This window comes from Lampris incognitus, chromosome 16 (assembly GCF_029633865.1).
Source record: "Lampris incognitus isolate fLamInc1 chromosome 16, fLamInc1.hap2, whole genome shotgun sequence".
NCBI lineage: Eukaryota > Metazoa > Chordata > Actinopteri > Lampriformes > Lampridae > Lampris > Lampris incognitus.
The window spans coordinates 35354529-35371398 of record NC_079226.1 but is presented as its reverse complement, the minus strand read 5'-3'; the positions used below and the strand labels follow the sequence as shown (position 1 = coordinate 35371398).

Below are 16870 nucleotides of genomic sequence, written 5' to 3'. Positions count from 1 at the left end.
TATGTCTTTAACTACTAATTTAAGAAACTATTGCTTTTTTTTTAAACCGTTCAAAGCAAATTTAATAATACATTAATTTTTGGCATATTTATTTGAAAAGAAATACAAAGGCGAGAATGAAGACAAGCAGTAGCCATAAATGTGGTCAGTTTGGTCCTGTATTTGGTTGACACACAATCTACGATAGTACCTTAACAGCAAAATCATAATAAGTCTTACTGGTACATAATGAACGACTGAAAATAACAAAACGACCAAAGCATGCTGGTGCAAAACCATTCAACACGCTAAACTAAACATTTGACCCAAACTGGGCCAGATGTTGTCAGGGTGGCAAACCTAACTTACATTATTGTCTCCAAGTCACAGTGGCTGGAACGTCCCAAATGCTCACCAGAAAGCAACAGTACTTCACCAACCCGTTTGGTTGATAGAACAGAGCTTCTCCTCCAAATGGTGGCCAGTTACCTACCAAAAGTGGCCAACAAACCTTAATAACCTCAACCAAAATTTGGCCAGCATTCAGCTGGTGTTTAACTTCCCACCCAATAGCTATTTGACATAAAAACAGAAACTATAAGGCAGAATGTGATGTCACTTATCACTGGAAAGACAGTGACAGCTACTCCAAGAAGAGGCGACCAGTAGTAGAAAATTAAGACAAAGTACGGTTCTGAAGTGTTGATGATAATGTAACTTTTGTTTGACATCATGACGAACAGTTTTACAGACGTTTTCAAAAGACTGACAAGACAGATATGTAACGCTTGGGAAAATAGCTCCGAAGATATTACTGGAAGATCGACGTGCAGCTTTAGAGTTGAGGGACAATACAGGCCCTTCCCATGTTACAGATGGCGCCATCAGATCACTTTCAAAGCCAGCTGCATGCTCATCACAGACATTACACATCATCTGCCTCCTGAAAACATGCAATATGCCATTTAGAGCAGAAAAAAATGTTTTGTTTTTTCAAATTTGGTTGCATAGTTGCCCATGTTAACTGCTCAAATTATTTCAAATCAGTGTTGCATGTTCAAATGTGACTTCTAACCTTTGTTGCTGGTCAGCCCCTCTCACCTACATAACTCATACCACTGATCAGTGTTTACTTTTTGTTGGGGCAGATAATGAAAAGAAAAAAATTGACCGATGTCTGTTAAGGTTGGCTAAGGTCCATGACAAGACCTCCTGCAACTGTTTAGGCAAGGCATGAGAGAAGCACAAGCAAAGTCTGTAATGCACAAATGAGAGAACATGCATGCTGTGGTCTCTCTCTCTCTCTGTTCTTGTTCAGCTATATTCGTGAGGACAAATTTGAAATTTTAACAAGTGAGAACATTTTTGCTAAATGAGGACATCCTGACTAGTCTTCACTTCTACAAAGGGTTATTTTTGGGGCTTTGTGCTCACAGTGGAACTTTTAAAATGCTTTTACTACAGTTCTAAAGAAAACAATGGATCCAACCATAATATTTGATTTTCCTGTAGTACTTTTTTTTTGCCTCTGAGCAAAAGGAGATACGTTTGTATATTATTTATAATTTTCTGGAAGAAAAAAAATCAATTCATACTTCCTCATCTTGATGATTTCCATGTGACATTGGTCTATTCTATTAAGGAAGTGAAAGTCATTGGAGCTGACTGAGTAAATTGATTTTTTTCCCTTCTAAATTGGAGAATCTATAAAAAAAAGTAACCCTTTGTGCCCAGACACAAAAAGAAGTAGAAGAAAAAGACTCTGGTGTAAATACTAGATTGAATTGAAAATGAATAGTACATCCCATTTCAGAACAAGTCAAATAGCAAAGATGTGTGGTGTAGGTGTGCCCTCTTCTGACATTTCTAGTTAAAAAAAAAATACCACAAACTTAACTTTGTAATGTGTGGGGCATTTCTGGAAAATTACAAATTTGGAAAACAAGAAGAGGTGTTGGAGCAACCGCCAATCAAAGAACTTCACAGCCTTGCTTCCATGCCACCATGTGCTCATGATGATAAAAAACTTGAACCTTGACCCAATTTCAGATGCAAAGCTATGTCAGCACTCCAATAACAACAAATGTAAGTAATTTCATCACATTTAAATTAACAGAAAATAGTCAATTTTTCTTATTGTACTTTTTACAGTCTGAATTTAAATTGGTTAAGAGAATCGCTGTATATCAAGTATTCGAAGTTGCAGAAACTGAAATGTGCTGTATTTACGTTAGACACAGACAGTATACACATATATATATATATATATATATATATACGTATACACACACACACACACACACACACACACACACACACACACACACACACACACATCTGTACCCAATATTATTTTCCATTCTGACAGACTGTAGGATCTGGGGACCACATAGCAGATAGATGCTCTGGCAGTGACGGTGTGATATTACCAAACCCTCTAGAAGTGGTTCTCAACCACTTTGGTGCCGAGGTACACCATTTATTGTCAAATACACACCTCGCGGTTACTTTGCACCGTGCATGTGTGAGGTCACGTTGTCCTTCTGCCATGTATGTGCTGTAACACTATGGAAGTCCTCAATTTGTGTCTGTGCCAGCGGAGCAGATTATGTGTATTCTCTACTTCAGCTGTGGCTTCAAATGATTTCGGTTCTTAAGGGCGGCATACCGTTTCCAAGGTGAAGCACATTTCTGATGGCCTACGATGCCTTAAATGTTACAAAAGGGTGCTGGCTTTAGATGGCCCCAACGGGATGGAACTAAAATCCGTCGATCCATTATCCAAGCCGCTTATATCCTGAGTAGGGTCGCGGGATCCTGGAGCCTATCCCAGCAGTCATTGGGCAGCAGGCAGGGAGACACCCTGGACAGGCCACCAGTCCATCACAGGGCTGACACAGTCACATCTAGGGACAATTTAGTACGGCCGATTCACCTGACCAACATGTCTAAACTAAAATATGAAAAAAAAAAGATGATTTCATTATAATCTCAAATACAATTAAAAAATGAGGTAAAAATTTCATTGTGGTCTTAAGGCACACCTCAGTTCAATATATGCTTACTTCACTACACCTGTTAAAAACCAAAACCTTAGGGGGTCCACAGTGGTGTAGCGGTCTAAGCATCGGCTTTGTGTTGATGCAGTTGCTCACTGGGGACCGGGGTTCGCGCCCCGGTCTCGTCAGATCCGACTATGGCCGGATTCGATGAAGCAGCAATAATAGGAACGCTGTCTTCGAGAGGGGGGCGGAGTCAGCTTGTGTTCGTCACATGAATGCGTCTCTGTGTGTGTCGGAAAAAGCAGTGGTTCGGCCCAGATTCGCCTTGTCACGGAAGTGGCGAGGCGTCTCCTTCAAGACTGCCGGCCGGAGGGATGCAGTTGGCAAACACATACAGTACGAGGGTGGGTGTTTGAACTAAAATAGGGATCGATTGGCCACTAAATTGGGAGAAAAAGGGAAAAATCAGAAATAAATTTTCAAAAAAAAAAAAAAAACCCTACACATCCCATCCCATTCCAGCTGATCATGGGAAGAGTCGGCAGACATACGTTCAGGGAACATGGATTCAGACAGTCTTGATGCATGCTCAATAATCCAGGTGAGAAAATCAAAGAAGGTTGAATCAGTTCATCTGGACACAACATTTACTGACAGATACATTTCATCACTCATCTAAGTGACCTCTCACTCTCAACTGGCTGCAGGTATCCCACCCTTATAAACAATACAGTGGCATAACAACCAAAACCAACGACAGATGTACTCTTAGGCCCCCCCCCCCCCCGGTTCAGGGATGGTCGTTCCCTCTTTACATAGACGGCCTGTTTGACTCCCCGTTCAAACCAGTGTTCCTCCCTATCAATGATGTGCACATCCTCATCCCTGCAAGAGTGGCCACTGGTCTGTAGATGGTGTAGACTGTGGAGTCCTGGCCTGATGTGTTAGCTCTCCTGTGTTGTGTCATCCTCTTGGCCAGCGTCTGTTTGGTTTCCCCAATGTACAAGTCACGGCAATCCTCCTGGCACTTAACAGCGCACACTATATTGCTGTGGTTGTGCCGGGGGACCTGATCCTTGGGGGTGGACCAACTTCTGACGCAGTGCGTTTTGGGGTTTGAAAGCAACTGAGACGCGGTGTTTGGAAAATACACATCTCAGCTTTTCCGACACTCCCGCCACATACAGAGTCACCACTGGTTTACACTTAGGCAGCAGCGGTTTTCCTTCTTCTTTCTTCGATTGGGTGCACTGTTTGGACATCTTCCTGGTTTTGACAAACGCCCAGTTAGGATAACCCCACTTACCCAGGGCCTGCTGAGTGATGAACTGTATCTGTCAATAAACGTATCCAGATGAACTGATTCAACCCACTTTGATGGATTCAGAAAATTTGAGATGCACTTGATTTTACCCATCAGGCACTTGAACGAAACCATGAAAGCACCGCTTGGAGAATAAGCAAAATCAAGGGCATCTCGCCATCTTCTTTTTGAGATATTCGAGGAGTAAATATTTTTCTTTCTGTTTCTTCAGGGGGTGGGGGGAGGTGGCTTTGACCCAACCACTATACATGAAGGGGGGGATATGAATCATGCTATCAATGGCACTTGCGGGAGAAGTGAGGTCATTCCAGAGGGGCGCTGGTGCACATGGGCGTGGTAAAAGCCTCAGTTGATTGGAGGATCCCGAACCCGCACACTTCCGTCCTCCATCCCGAAGTAGGCTCGCTCAGCCATGCCGACGAAGAGCCCCGTCTCCACAACACCTTGAGAAGACAGCAGCATCCAATAGCCATTAGCCAGGTTTCCATCCAAAATTAGAATACCAACATGTTTGTACTAACAACTTTTTTCTACCATCTCCCTGTCCCTGTGACTGCATCATCAAATCAGTAAATGGGGACACAAGGGGAGCTGTTGGCAAAATAATCAAATTTTTTTTTTTGGAATTTTCCCTTTTTTTTTCTCCCCAGTTGTATCCGGCCAATTACCCCACTCTTCCAAGCCGTCCTGGTCGCTGCTCCACCCCCTCTGCCGATCCGGGGAGGGCTGCAGACTACCACATGCCTCTGATACATGTGGAGTCGCCAGCCACTTCTTTCACTCGACAGTGAGGAGTTTCGCCAGGGGTCGTAGTGCGTGGGAGGATCACACTATTCCCCCAAGTCCCCCCCCCCCCAAACAGGTGCCCTGACTGACCAGAGGAGGCGCTCGTGTGGCAATAAGGACTCGTACCCACATTCGGCTTCCCACCTGCAGACACGGCCAATTGTGTCTGTAGGGACACCCGACCAAGCTGGAGATAACACAGGGATTCGAACTGGCGATCCCCCGTGTTGATAGGCAATGGACTAGACCACCAGGACACCCAGACGCTCTCCAAAATAATCAATGTTAGCATAGATTTTTCCACCTGAACGCAAACTCGAAACATTTTTGTCAAGCCTGATGGAAACGCATCGCTACTGTGGGTGATTTAGAGTTGGACCAGTCGCCACATGGCACTGGGACACCAAGCATGCTCGTCACTCAGATGTGGCCCACAATGCAGTTCAGCCACAGGAATGTTAAGACCAACCATCGCTGCTATCTGTTTGCCGCATCTCATGCCATTCGGTGGAGTCTCTTCAAGGTATTCTGAACTAGATCCCTGTTAGATGGGCCCCGATGTTGAACACATACACTTCATGCCGAGTGATGCGATTGGCCTTTTGTCAGTTGCATGTGTTGTGCCTTTGTGTTGTATGTGGGGTCCTGGTGGCTTTGTATATGTGCATCAGTAGGTTTTGTAAAGTTATCTTGGTCTTTGCAATGGGTGCCACCAAGACAAATGTTCGTTTATTCCATGTGATGGAATTTGAAATGAAAGGCATTATGGATTTACTGAAATTAAACTGTTAAATGTAATTACATTTACATGATCTAATAATAAAACTCGTGATTTTCCATGAAGCTGAGCCAGAAACGGTCATATTTTTCTGATGGACAGCTTAACAACTCTCACCGCTCCAATATTCTTGTGTGAATACTGTATAGTACCGACCTACTTATTACAAATGTTTTCTTTTTATGAAACTCGTGTCTTGAGATATTCTAATTTAAATGTCAAGCCATGCTCAACACGCATCATGTGAGCAGGCCAGCAAGTCCAGTTCCTCACGTGTGAGAGCCTACTTGGGAAATAAAGCACATTTTGATTTTAAGGGCTAGTTTCCCAGGCACACATGAAGCCTTGTCCTGAACCAAACCGATTTGTATGGAGAATCTCCATTAAAGATTCAGTTTCATCAAGGACTAGGTTTGATCTGTGTCTGGAAAACTGCCCCACAATTACAGTTTAAGACTTATTATTAGTGTGCCGTGTTGTTCCGTTAAGCAATTGGTTGACATGACGGCTCTGGAGTGATGCCAGCCTAGCATCTAATCCTGGAATCCTGGAATCCAGGAACTCTCTCGCCTAAGGCTCCCATATTCCCGCTCAGCTTTCCCCACCATCCAAATAAATACAGTTGACTGAGGTGAGCGAGCTGCCCACTCGCCATTTATTTGAAAGGGTAAAAAAAAAAAGAAAGAAAGAAAGAAAAAAAAGAGTGACTTTACGTCATTCAAATAAGTAGTAAACTGAGGGAAGTCTCCTTACCTGGAATCATCTTGATGGCCGTGTTCACCTCTTTCCAGTTCTGAGCATGCTCAAACTTCCAGTCCAGGATGAAGTTGCTGTTGTCAGTGACGACTGGACCCTGCGAGGTAAAAAGGCAGACCATTAACACCTCTTCCACCGACTTCATTCACAAGCCTTCAAAAGCCACCGATGAGGTGCCCCCAAGTGTGTCGACTGTTAAGTCGACTTTCTTAAGATGAAAGAAAAAAAAAGTTTTTGGATGTGAAAGTTAAGAAGCAGGCGAATTCCCCTACTCACCGCTTTACTGACAGCCATCCTCAAGATGGCCTCCCCTCCGAAACGCTTTGCGATCAGCCTGGAGATGGGGACGTACGCCATCGGGATGACCTCGATCGGTACGCCCTTCTTCCACTGCTGGCCCAGAGCCTCGGAGTCCTTCCTGGGACAGGACATTGCAAAAAAGGATGCACACAAATTCTGTGTTCACACACTCACACACAAAAACACATAATTTGTCTAGAAATGTCAAATGTTTTCCCAAAGTCAAAAACTAGATGGTGCTTAAAGTCAAGATGAAATTAAAAATGCCCTTTTAACCCTTTTATATCACATCCTCGGTCATATTGTGCACCTAAAAAAAAAAAAAATTTCTTTGCACCCCCCCTTTTTTTCCTCCCCAATTGTACTTGGCCAATTACCCCACTCTTCTGAGCCATCCCAGTCACTGCTCCACCCCCTCTGCTGATCCGGGGAGGGCTGCAGACTACCATGTCTCCTCCGATACATGTGGAGTCACCACCTGACAGTGAGGAGTTTCACCAGGGGAACGTAGTGCGTGGGAAGAGGATGCTATTCCCCTCAGTTCCCCCTCCCCCCTGAACAGGTGCCCCGACCAACCAGAGGAGGCGCTAGTGCAGCGACCGGGACACATGCCCACATCCGGCTTCCCACCCGCAGACACGGCCAATTGTGTCTGTAGGGACGCCCGATCAAGCCGGAGGTAACATGGAGATTCGAACTGCTGAGCCCCGTGTTGGTAGGCAATGGGATAGACCGCTACGCTACCCGGATGCCCCGTTTCTTTGTATTTTTATATAAAAATCCAATGATGTCTCTTCCTGATCCAACAAAATATGACCCATGCTTACGTAGGCTTGAACCAATCAATTTCAACCAACAATATCAAAACATCCACCCATCAATCAATCTCCAACTTTTAGCGGCACAGAACTAAGAGTCATTAGTTAAACTAGCTCGCAACACGCCCACTTTTCAACGTTCAAATCAAATTCCTCCCAACGTTATGTCCCGCCTGTCTATCTATCCCGTTTCACTCGTTTCACTTTGTTCTTATTTCTATTTCTTTTTATCTTTTATTTCTATTTTTCTTGTTTCTATTTTCTTCTCTTGTATCTTGTTAGTTTGTAGTTATTAGAGTGTGAGTGTCTGTAATAGAACCCAATTTCCCCTCGGGGATGAATAAAGTATTCTGATTCTGATTGTACGGTGCTCCAGTTACTGAGCCTTGTGTTGTTTTTGAGTGCAGTCTTTCTTTAACTCTGGCAAAAATTTAACTGTCATTCATGTAACTTTGCTACACATATGGGGACCTAGAAGCTTTAGGAGGTCCACATCTACACCTGGCAGACGTGCACCTGACACACACCTATAGTCAGCGATGACAATGAAATGTTTAGCACAACCAGCCACAATCTTCTCCTGTGTGAGGCAGCCACTGTGAGACAGAGGGAGAGAGAGACAGAGGGAGAGCACAAGAGAGACAGAGGGAGAGAGACAGGGAGACAGACAGACAGACAGAGTGAGAAAGGGACAGAGAGAGAGAGAGAGAGAGAGAGAGAGAGAGAGAGAGAGAGAGAGAGAGAGACAGAGACAGAGACAGAGACAGCAGGAGAGAAAGACAGAGGGAGAGAGACAGAAGGAGAGAGAGAGACAGAAGGAGAGAGAGAGACAGAAGGAGAGAGAGACACAAACAGACAGACAAAGGGAGAGAGAGACAGAGAGAGAGAGATTAAGTAAATTGAACACAAGTGTAACTTCTGGCATGGGGACTGAGCAGAGTAGGAACGCTCACCCTCCACCTTTGATCAGCGTAAGCGCTGCATCCACCTCGTCCGCGCCGTCGATCGCCACATCCAGCTGTACAACAGGAGGTCGAAGAGCAACAACTTATCACACCAGCAGATGACAAACAAAAGAACAGTGCTGACCAGAAGCCGTTCCTCTGAAAGGAGTCTAGAAGAGTCCTTGTTCATTTTCTTTATGGGAGAGACATTATCAGCAGTCTATTATGGCAGAAAATAAGATGACAAAATCGGGGGGGGGGGGGAATTAGTGCAGAATGAGATAACGTGTGCTGACAACAGTCTTAACTAGGTCTGCACCATGCTGACAAAAATTCCTTTCATGATTTTTCCTTTGTGAGTGTGGCAACTGTGATATGAACTATAATAAACGAGGATGTGGCTTCCTGATCTTCTGCACAAGTGCAAAAATGTTTTATAATCCAGAGGACTGGCTCAGCTGGGACAAAAAAAGGAGTTATATTTGATATGACACATTAGTGAAGGCATGATATTCTCCACCACATTTAGCATCATTGACTATTCAGTTACTCTGGCACCAGGACCTACAACCATCACATACCTCTGGGTGTCTGTCCAGGTCCGAGAGACTGAGACCATGCTGAAGAATCAGTTGACGTGCCTGCAGGAGGGAGGAGATCGGATGAATGAAAGGAAAACGTTAAGACGCCATACAACAGCAAAATGAGTTGGGGGGGACCCAGAAGGTGTTTTAGGAACATCAGAGGAAGTGAATGAGCAGGGTAAGAGTTAGTAAAAGTAGTATTATTGTGGCTGCAGCCAAAATAGCATACTATTTAGTACACTAAAATAGCATGAGTGTTTTAAGTATGTTCAAAAATATAGTATGTACCAAATAGTATGCGAAATACCCAGACATCATACTACATCCAAAAAAAAAATGTATGTAGTGTACAGACACCGGACACTATGCTAGCTTAACTATCCCATGATACATTTTGATACTTAACAAGGATCAGCAATGACTGAAGTGAAGGTGATACAAAACACAACCAGCAGAACCATTTAAATGTAAGCTGTACTTTTCACTATGCTAAGCAGAACGCGGTTAAAATCACCTTTTTATTTTTACAAAAAAGATGTGGGTCAGCACACTGTTGTAAGGTTATCAGAACTAACCTGCAAAGTGCTGAAAGGAGGTGGTGCGGCTCTATGATGAAATAGTATGTCCGAACAGCTACTATACTTCTTACTCACTTAATAATAATATGCTGGAAGACAGTACACACATGTATTATGTAGTATGTAGTAGAGGTGTAACGATCCAACGATTAACGACCCAATATCGACGCAAAGGGAAAACATCCATCCATATCATCAGCTTTAAGATACGCCTAGGATGTGAAAAAGTTCAAACTCAATATCTCTAAACCTCTGAGCACACAGATACACCTTGTAAATCCAAGGGGATGAAGCAGGGATGTGCATGATTTATGTTCATAACTGAAAAGTCATCAAGGGCTCTTTAATTTAACTGATAAAAAAAATTGCACTTAAATATGAGAACTAAGGCCCTTTACAGCAAACAAAATGTCTATTTTTATTCTTTTTTATTAAAAAAGAAGATCGTTTTTCATTTAAATGTCTGGAAGAGTTCAGTTCAGTAATAGAATTGTTAAATCATATTTTAGTTGCTTTTTGTGAGTTGATATAAATGTAACCGACTGTGTTAAATGGGCATATGATATCATCTCATATCAATCACAGGCCCATGAATTAAATCGAAATCGTATCACGGTAGACTTTGATATCAACATTTTGGGCTGGACAAGCCCTACAAATGCAAATGTCCCTGACTGACTGACTGAGCGACCATGTTAGCGTGACTGACTGAGTGATCGGTTTGACACGATTGGGCCGCTGGATCAGGTGACCAACGATGTCACTGAAGTTACACAGCTGGTCGGCCATGTGTCCAGAAGCATGAGGGAGAGCACACAGTTATAGCCCCCTAAATCACAATGGCTCTGACAAAACACTCACTGGCGAATTCAAAAAGGGATTGCGCAGCTTTTACGGCTGCTAAATCTGCACAAATGGGGGGGGGGGGGAGAAGCACCAGCAAAGGGTGAAATGCACCCCTAACTGTGCTGCCAAAAGCCCGCATCTATACTTTGCCACATGGATAACTGCTATCAGATGGAAAACAACGGCAAATTGCACTCAGCTGCTATGGGTGCATTTGTGCTATAATGTCATTTCACAAAGTCTTTTGGAAATCGGACCTTGTGACGGGGCAGATAGTGGTTGCGAGTGATGTGTAATTCATGGTGCTATCAGCGGCCATAATCCATTCTTCGTGAATTCGCCTGTCAATAGAGCGAGTCTTAGAAAAACTAGAGACGTCCGCAGATAGAAACAGATAAAAGAAGAAGAGTTAACAGATAATTAAATAGTTATCATTACAATTAAATTAAATTAAGTTCTCTTTCAATTCAAACATCCCAAGATATGAGTGGAAAATGTTGTTCATGCAACAGCAATTATAACTCTTTTTTTTTTACTCGAACGTAGCTTAACCATGTCATGCGATATGCTACTTTTGTACACTTTAACAACAATTACTGGGACCACCACAGAAAACTGCAGATGAACATTTAATATCCAGGAATTCACATTTTAGACACTACCACTGACTACAAATTGGCCAAAATTTCAAACATTAACCACATATGGGCAAGCTATGCACTAGGTTTTGACCTAATCTTGTTATCCTACTTGAAAAATTGAAGCACGCTGTAGTTCAGCCACTCCTCAAGAAGCCTTGTCTGTACCCTACCACTTAAAATAATTTTAGGCCAATCTCTAAGCTTTCGTTTTGTCCAAAGTTTTAGAAAAGGGTTTTAGAAAAGGTTTTTATTCAGATTTTTTTTAAATAAAAACGACATTTTTTGGAAAAAAAATCCAATCAGAGTTTCGTGTACACCACAGTATGAAGACAAATGACCTCCTCCGTGTTGCAGATGCCAGTGACTGCTCTGCCCTAATTCTTCTGAATCTCAATGCAGCCTTCGACACTGTCGACCACACTATCCTGCTTGAATGCCTGAGTCATTGTGTGGGTATTTCTGGGACTGCCTTTGTCTGGTTTCACTCTTACTTATCAAACAGATGTTTTACTGTTTCTACTGGCAGTTCATACTCCACTACTCTTGCAAATGGGGTGCAACAGGGTTCAATTTTAGCTCCACTTCTGTTCTCCCTTTACATACTCCCATTAGGAAAAATCATTCAAAATCACAATATTTCTTTCCATTGTTATGCAGACGACACCCAGATCTACTTTCCCCTCAACTCCCCAAATATGGCAGACCTCACTCAATTAAGACTGTCTCCAAGATGTTAAAAGCTGGATGGCCCAAATTTCTTACAACTAAATGAAAATAAGACTGGGATCTTACTCTTTGGTTCCCAACATCACACGGCTATTATCGCTAAGAACCACCATCTTTCCATCCACGTCAAACCACATGCCAAGAATCTGGGTGTGATATGTGACAGTGACTTGAAATTTGATGAACAAGTAAATTCCGTTGTAAGGTCCAGCTTTTTCTAACTTGGAAATATTTCCAAAATCACACATTTCCTATCACCCTTTGACCAAGAAAGAGTATCCACGTACTGATTTCATCCAGGCTGGACTACTGTAACTCCCTCTGCCTTGGCATTTCTTAGACTTCCATTTCCCAACTACAATTAGTTCAAAATGCTGCCGCCTGGTTATTAACATAATCCAAAAAGTGAGATGACATCACTCCTATTCTTATATCCCTTCACTGGCTCCCCATTCATTTCAGAATCAATTTCAAAATCCTCCTAATAGTATCTAAATCTCTCCACGGTCTAACCCCTCCCTATATTTCTGAGCTTACCACTCCCTACAACACCAGCAGGTCCCTTCGGTCTTCCCACTGCAGATTGTTGTTCATCCCCCGTTCACCTCTAAGGTGGGAGATAAAACTTTCTCTGTAGTGGCCCGGCAGCTCTGGAACAGCCTGCCAGAGAACATTACCCAGACCAAGCCTATTGAACTTTCTAAGACGCATCTTAAGACCCATTTTTATTCCTTGGCTTTTAACTTTTCTTAACTTGTTTTCATCTTTTAACTGGTTCTACGGTTGTTGCCGTTTTTTGTTACCCCTGCCAGTGGCACCAGCAGCCGTAATCCTGTACGCACCGTGCGTATTTTTTTATGATTTTGTTCGTTTTTTTTCGCCACTCATGCCGTTTGACACAAATACATTTGAAGGCTGATGATTGATGTTAACGTCACTGGCTAATAGCACACGGTGCGTACAGGGATATGTACGCACGGTGCGTACAGGGATATGTACGCACGGTGCGTACAGGATTACGGCTGCCAGCGCCACTGACCCCTGCTAAACTGTTTTTACCTTATTTGTTTGTTCTGTCTGTATGTACTAGGATAATTAGGTGCCATTGACACCTATTGTATTTTATTCCCCTTATTTATTGTTTATATGTTCTGTTTGTAAAGCACTTTGGTGCAAAACTTGTTTTTGTTTTTAAAGTGCTATATAAATGAAATAAACTTGAAACCTTTTGTAACCTTTTTCCCCAGTTTCTATTGTGATAAATATGTGTAAACTACTGTTTTGGTTTCTATCAGAAAATTGCTTTAAAGGCCAACTGACCTACGAAGACGTGATCAATTCTACAACTTTGAAGGGACTCTTTGTACGCACACAAATTTTAAGTTACAGTCAGGAAGATTGCAGTACTTGTTCGTTTTACACCTATGTTTACTTGTAGTGGTGTAAGCACTGCAAATGCCAGCAATTCATTGGAAAATCGAGGTGTAGCCAGTGCTGTTTAAGACAGCAATTTCCCAACCGGCCACCAACAAACAAACAAAAAAAGCATGGGTGAACCTGGGTTTTTAGCCACTGACACTGTAGTTTCATTTGGTACAGGTCTTTCACAAGTTTGTTATGCAACACCTGCTTGCTACAGCAACAACCTTGCTTCATTATCCTCGCCAAGCCTTTGTCTTGTCTGCTACACTTCCAACGTAAAGCCATAATGAACTGTATTGTTTTTCCAGAAGTCACACCTGACCAGGTAGATTTGAAAACGAGCAACTACAAAAGCGTTCGCGATTGCAGTAATAGCAAGCACCAGACAGCACCGTGTGTTTGCATGTATATCTTGGAGAATGAGACTTTAAAAAGTGCCTTCAAACATCCAAACTGACCTGGAAAGAGGTGGGGACACACACGATGTTAAGCTTCTCCTGACGTACTCTCTCCGCTGGCAGCACAACATATTCACCATGCAAGAAAAACTCTTTTTTAGTTGCAGAAGTACAACTGTAAGAGATAAATGCAGTCAAAAGCCAGTGCATTTAAGATTTATTTCAAGATATCCGAGTTTTAAAGGGGCCTTTTTAGCTGATGGCATGAGTAACAACGTTAACGTCAAAACGCACTGTAGAGCAGTCAATACCAAGAAGAAACAAACACACATTTGCTGCTCAAATGTTGACCCTTCCCTGTTCATCGACTCATCTTTCTTCCACTTACCTAATCTGTCCACAGCATAGACGATGGTTGAACCACTGCCCACACCAACCACCTGGTTGTTCTGCAGAACAAAAGGGGGGAAGCGTCGTTTAAATCAGTGGTTGTCGACCTTTTTGGGGTCCTGGACCCCCTGCGTATTTTTGATCTACCCTGAGGACCCCTCCACCTGATCTTGGGGGAGGGGGGTTGCAATTTGATAGAAACAGAAGAAACTGCATTTTAAATTGCATTATAGCATTTATTCCCTCTTTGGGGCAAAAATAAGAGCTTTCAGTTGTAACTTAGATATAGTTAACAAAACAGAATTCTTATGCAGTAACTTTCAGATAAATGTAACAAAACAGAATATGTATTCAGTAACTTTCAGATATATGTAACAAAACAGAATATGTATTCAGTAACTTTCAGATATATGTAACAGAATTTTTATGCAGTAACTTTTAACAATGCAAACGGGAGCGAGATCTCTTATTAAAATACAATAAATGACACTTGTGAAACAGATGTAATTAGAGAAAAAAGTCCTGTTACCCTTTATAGTTTAGGTAGATAAAGGTCTCAGTCACATTTGAGTAAAATAATCCTATTTCTATAAATGTCATAGGATCTTTTTTCTTAAAGATATTTTATTTTCACGGACCCCTTGCAATTACACCACGGACCACTAGGGGTCCGCGGACCCCCGGTTGAGAAACACTGGTTTACACAACACGTTAAAACCACACCAGCTATCGCCGTCCCGCTCCCGAACCGGCCCGCAGAGTCAAAAGTGTCAGCCGGCTGTCCGGACCACCAACCCATAATCAAACCCAGTCAAAGTTCAGACGGCGGCGGATGACTTCGCACACTCCACCGGAAGCGAAGAGCTAGCGCGCTGCGTGTAGCCGCGCCACCCCCCCCCCCACCCGCTCCCCTTCTCGTGTCAGCCGTAAACCCCAAAAGACGGCTTCCGACATTACCTGGACATGATTGTCCACCGCGGCGTAAGCCGCCAGCTTCTTAGCTTCCTCCGCCATGACGGTAGCGGCACTAGTGCGACTGAGAAGCCGCCCCACGTGTTTCTGCGTGCAGGCTGTCTTGGAGCCCCGCGGTCCCCCGGGCAGGAGTACGGCGGCGAGTGTACGACGGACGCTCCGCCGAAGTGCCATCCCCCTGCTCCCGTGCCCACAAACAGGCCCCGCTGCACCGCCCACACGCCCCGCCTCTTCCAGGAAGTTGCGGCGGGAGGCGGTGCGGAAAGAGGTTGCGCAACTCGCCGGCGTAAACGGCAGATTTTCAACGAGCGTACTTCCTTCTCGTTTTTCTTTTTTCTTTGTTTTCTTTTCTTGGATGGGGGGGTGGCGTTTACGGTCCCTCGGCTGTCCCGTACTGTCCTAAGTACGGTCCGCGCAAGCGCCCTCGACATTCTTACGGAAACCACGTGACCAGCGCGTACCGCCGACCCGCGTGCAAAGTTGGATTTGTAAATGTCGTGCGACGTGTTAGCAGCAATTAAAAAACAAACAAAAAAACACGTTTATGTATCGTTTCGATTCCCTAACTTGATCATGTACCAAACGCAGCAGCGATGGCAACAATTAAGAGTTGATCTGTGTGGGACTAAGGTTTAATCACGTGGTTTGTGAAGGAATGTACGGGGCCACTGTGGAGACTTCGCGATGCGCAAATATTGCACGTGGTTCGTTAGTTTGACCCATTTCACTGGTGCCCATGTTTCCTAAAACCAATTAAGTACATTTTGTTTGCCCCCTAAACTCTAATCAACACTTACTTTTTTGTGTGCAAAAGTTAACCCATTGAATCAAATGAAGGAAGACCCTTTATGATTCTCCCCCTTTAGAAGGCTGCGAGCACTCTTTGGTACCATCAGGGGTGGAAAGCTCTTTTGAGAGCTACCTTTACTTTACTGCAATATTCCAGCATTGTTACATCAGCATAACTCTTAACTTGTTTTAATGTAAGTAATCTTGCTTCTACTTTAAAGTCGGGATCAAGTTTTCTTTTGGGACACGTGGTCAAAGAAGATCTTTTGTCATACTTTTGGGAACGTTTTCGTGTCTTTTATTAAGTAATTCGCTGATTCTTTACAATAAAACACAACTGCACCCAAATACCGTACATCACTACTTTTTATTTGGCAAACAGCTTGAGATAGTCTCTTTTTCAGTGTACAGTATGTATGTATGTGTGCGCGTATGTGTGTGTGTGTATATATATATATATATACATGTATATATGTATATATGTATGTATATATACACACACTATAGTAAACCAACACATTCTGTTTGATAAACTTTTTTTTCTTATTTTTACATATTACAGCTTACAAATATAGCTGATCTTTTGACAAAATTACAGATTCTGTTTGACACCTAAATTAGTATGCTATATAAAAATCCACACATTGTACATTCATTAGAAAAAGTAGGCTATATGAAATCAGGGTAAAACATCACAGCACGCCATTTCAAACAAATCCAATTAGGGGGGAGTCAACAGTTCACAAACAAAGTACGCCTTTCACTCCCAGTCCAATGTAGTCCTCCAAGAGAAGTCTGCTGCATTTCTGAATGGTCGGTACAGAGAAGATATCAAGG

General features: G+C 43.0%; 1 protein-coding gene across 1 annotated transcript; it reads right to left on the bottom strand.

Annotated features, from left to right (window-relative positions):
• Positions 1-87: 87 nt before the first annotated feature.
• On the bottom strand, positions 88-15406 carry rpia (ribose 5-phosphate isomerase A (ribose 5-phosphate epimerase)). The gene is made up of 9 exons (XM_056295663.1): positions 15230-15406; positions 14271-14331; positions 13943-13998; positions 9269-9328; positions 8697-8761; positions 8271-8339; positions 6902-7043; positions 6623-6722; positions 88-4748 (listed from the first exon to the last, which is right to left on the bottom strand). Exons 1-9 carry the CDS (start codon positions 15284-15286, stop codon positions 4651-4653), a joined length of 708 nt encoding a protein of 235 aa, XP_056151638.1. The 5' UTR covers positions 15287-15406; the 3' UTR covers positions 88-4650.
• Positions 15407-16870: the final 1464 nt, after the last annotated feature.

What these genes read in the sequence shown, in the direction of transcription:
- rpia (XM_056295663.1), bottom strand. Translation starts at nt 15,286, where the DNA reads ATGGCGGAGGAAGCTAAGAAGCTGGCGGCTTACGCCGCGGTGGACAAT. An exon ending in GTGTCCCCACCTCTTTCCAG is followed by an intron (nt 9,329 to 13,942) that starts GTCAGTTTGGAT and finishes TCCCTCCTGCAG; the next exon opens with GCACGTCAACTGATTCTTCA. An exon ending in GGATGGCTGTCAGTAAAGCG is followed by an intron (nt 6,723 to 6,901) that starts GTGAGTAGGGGA and finishes TTTACCTCGCAG; the next exon opens with GGTCCAGTCGTCACTGACAA.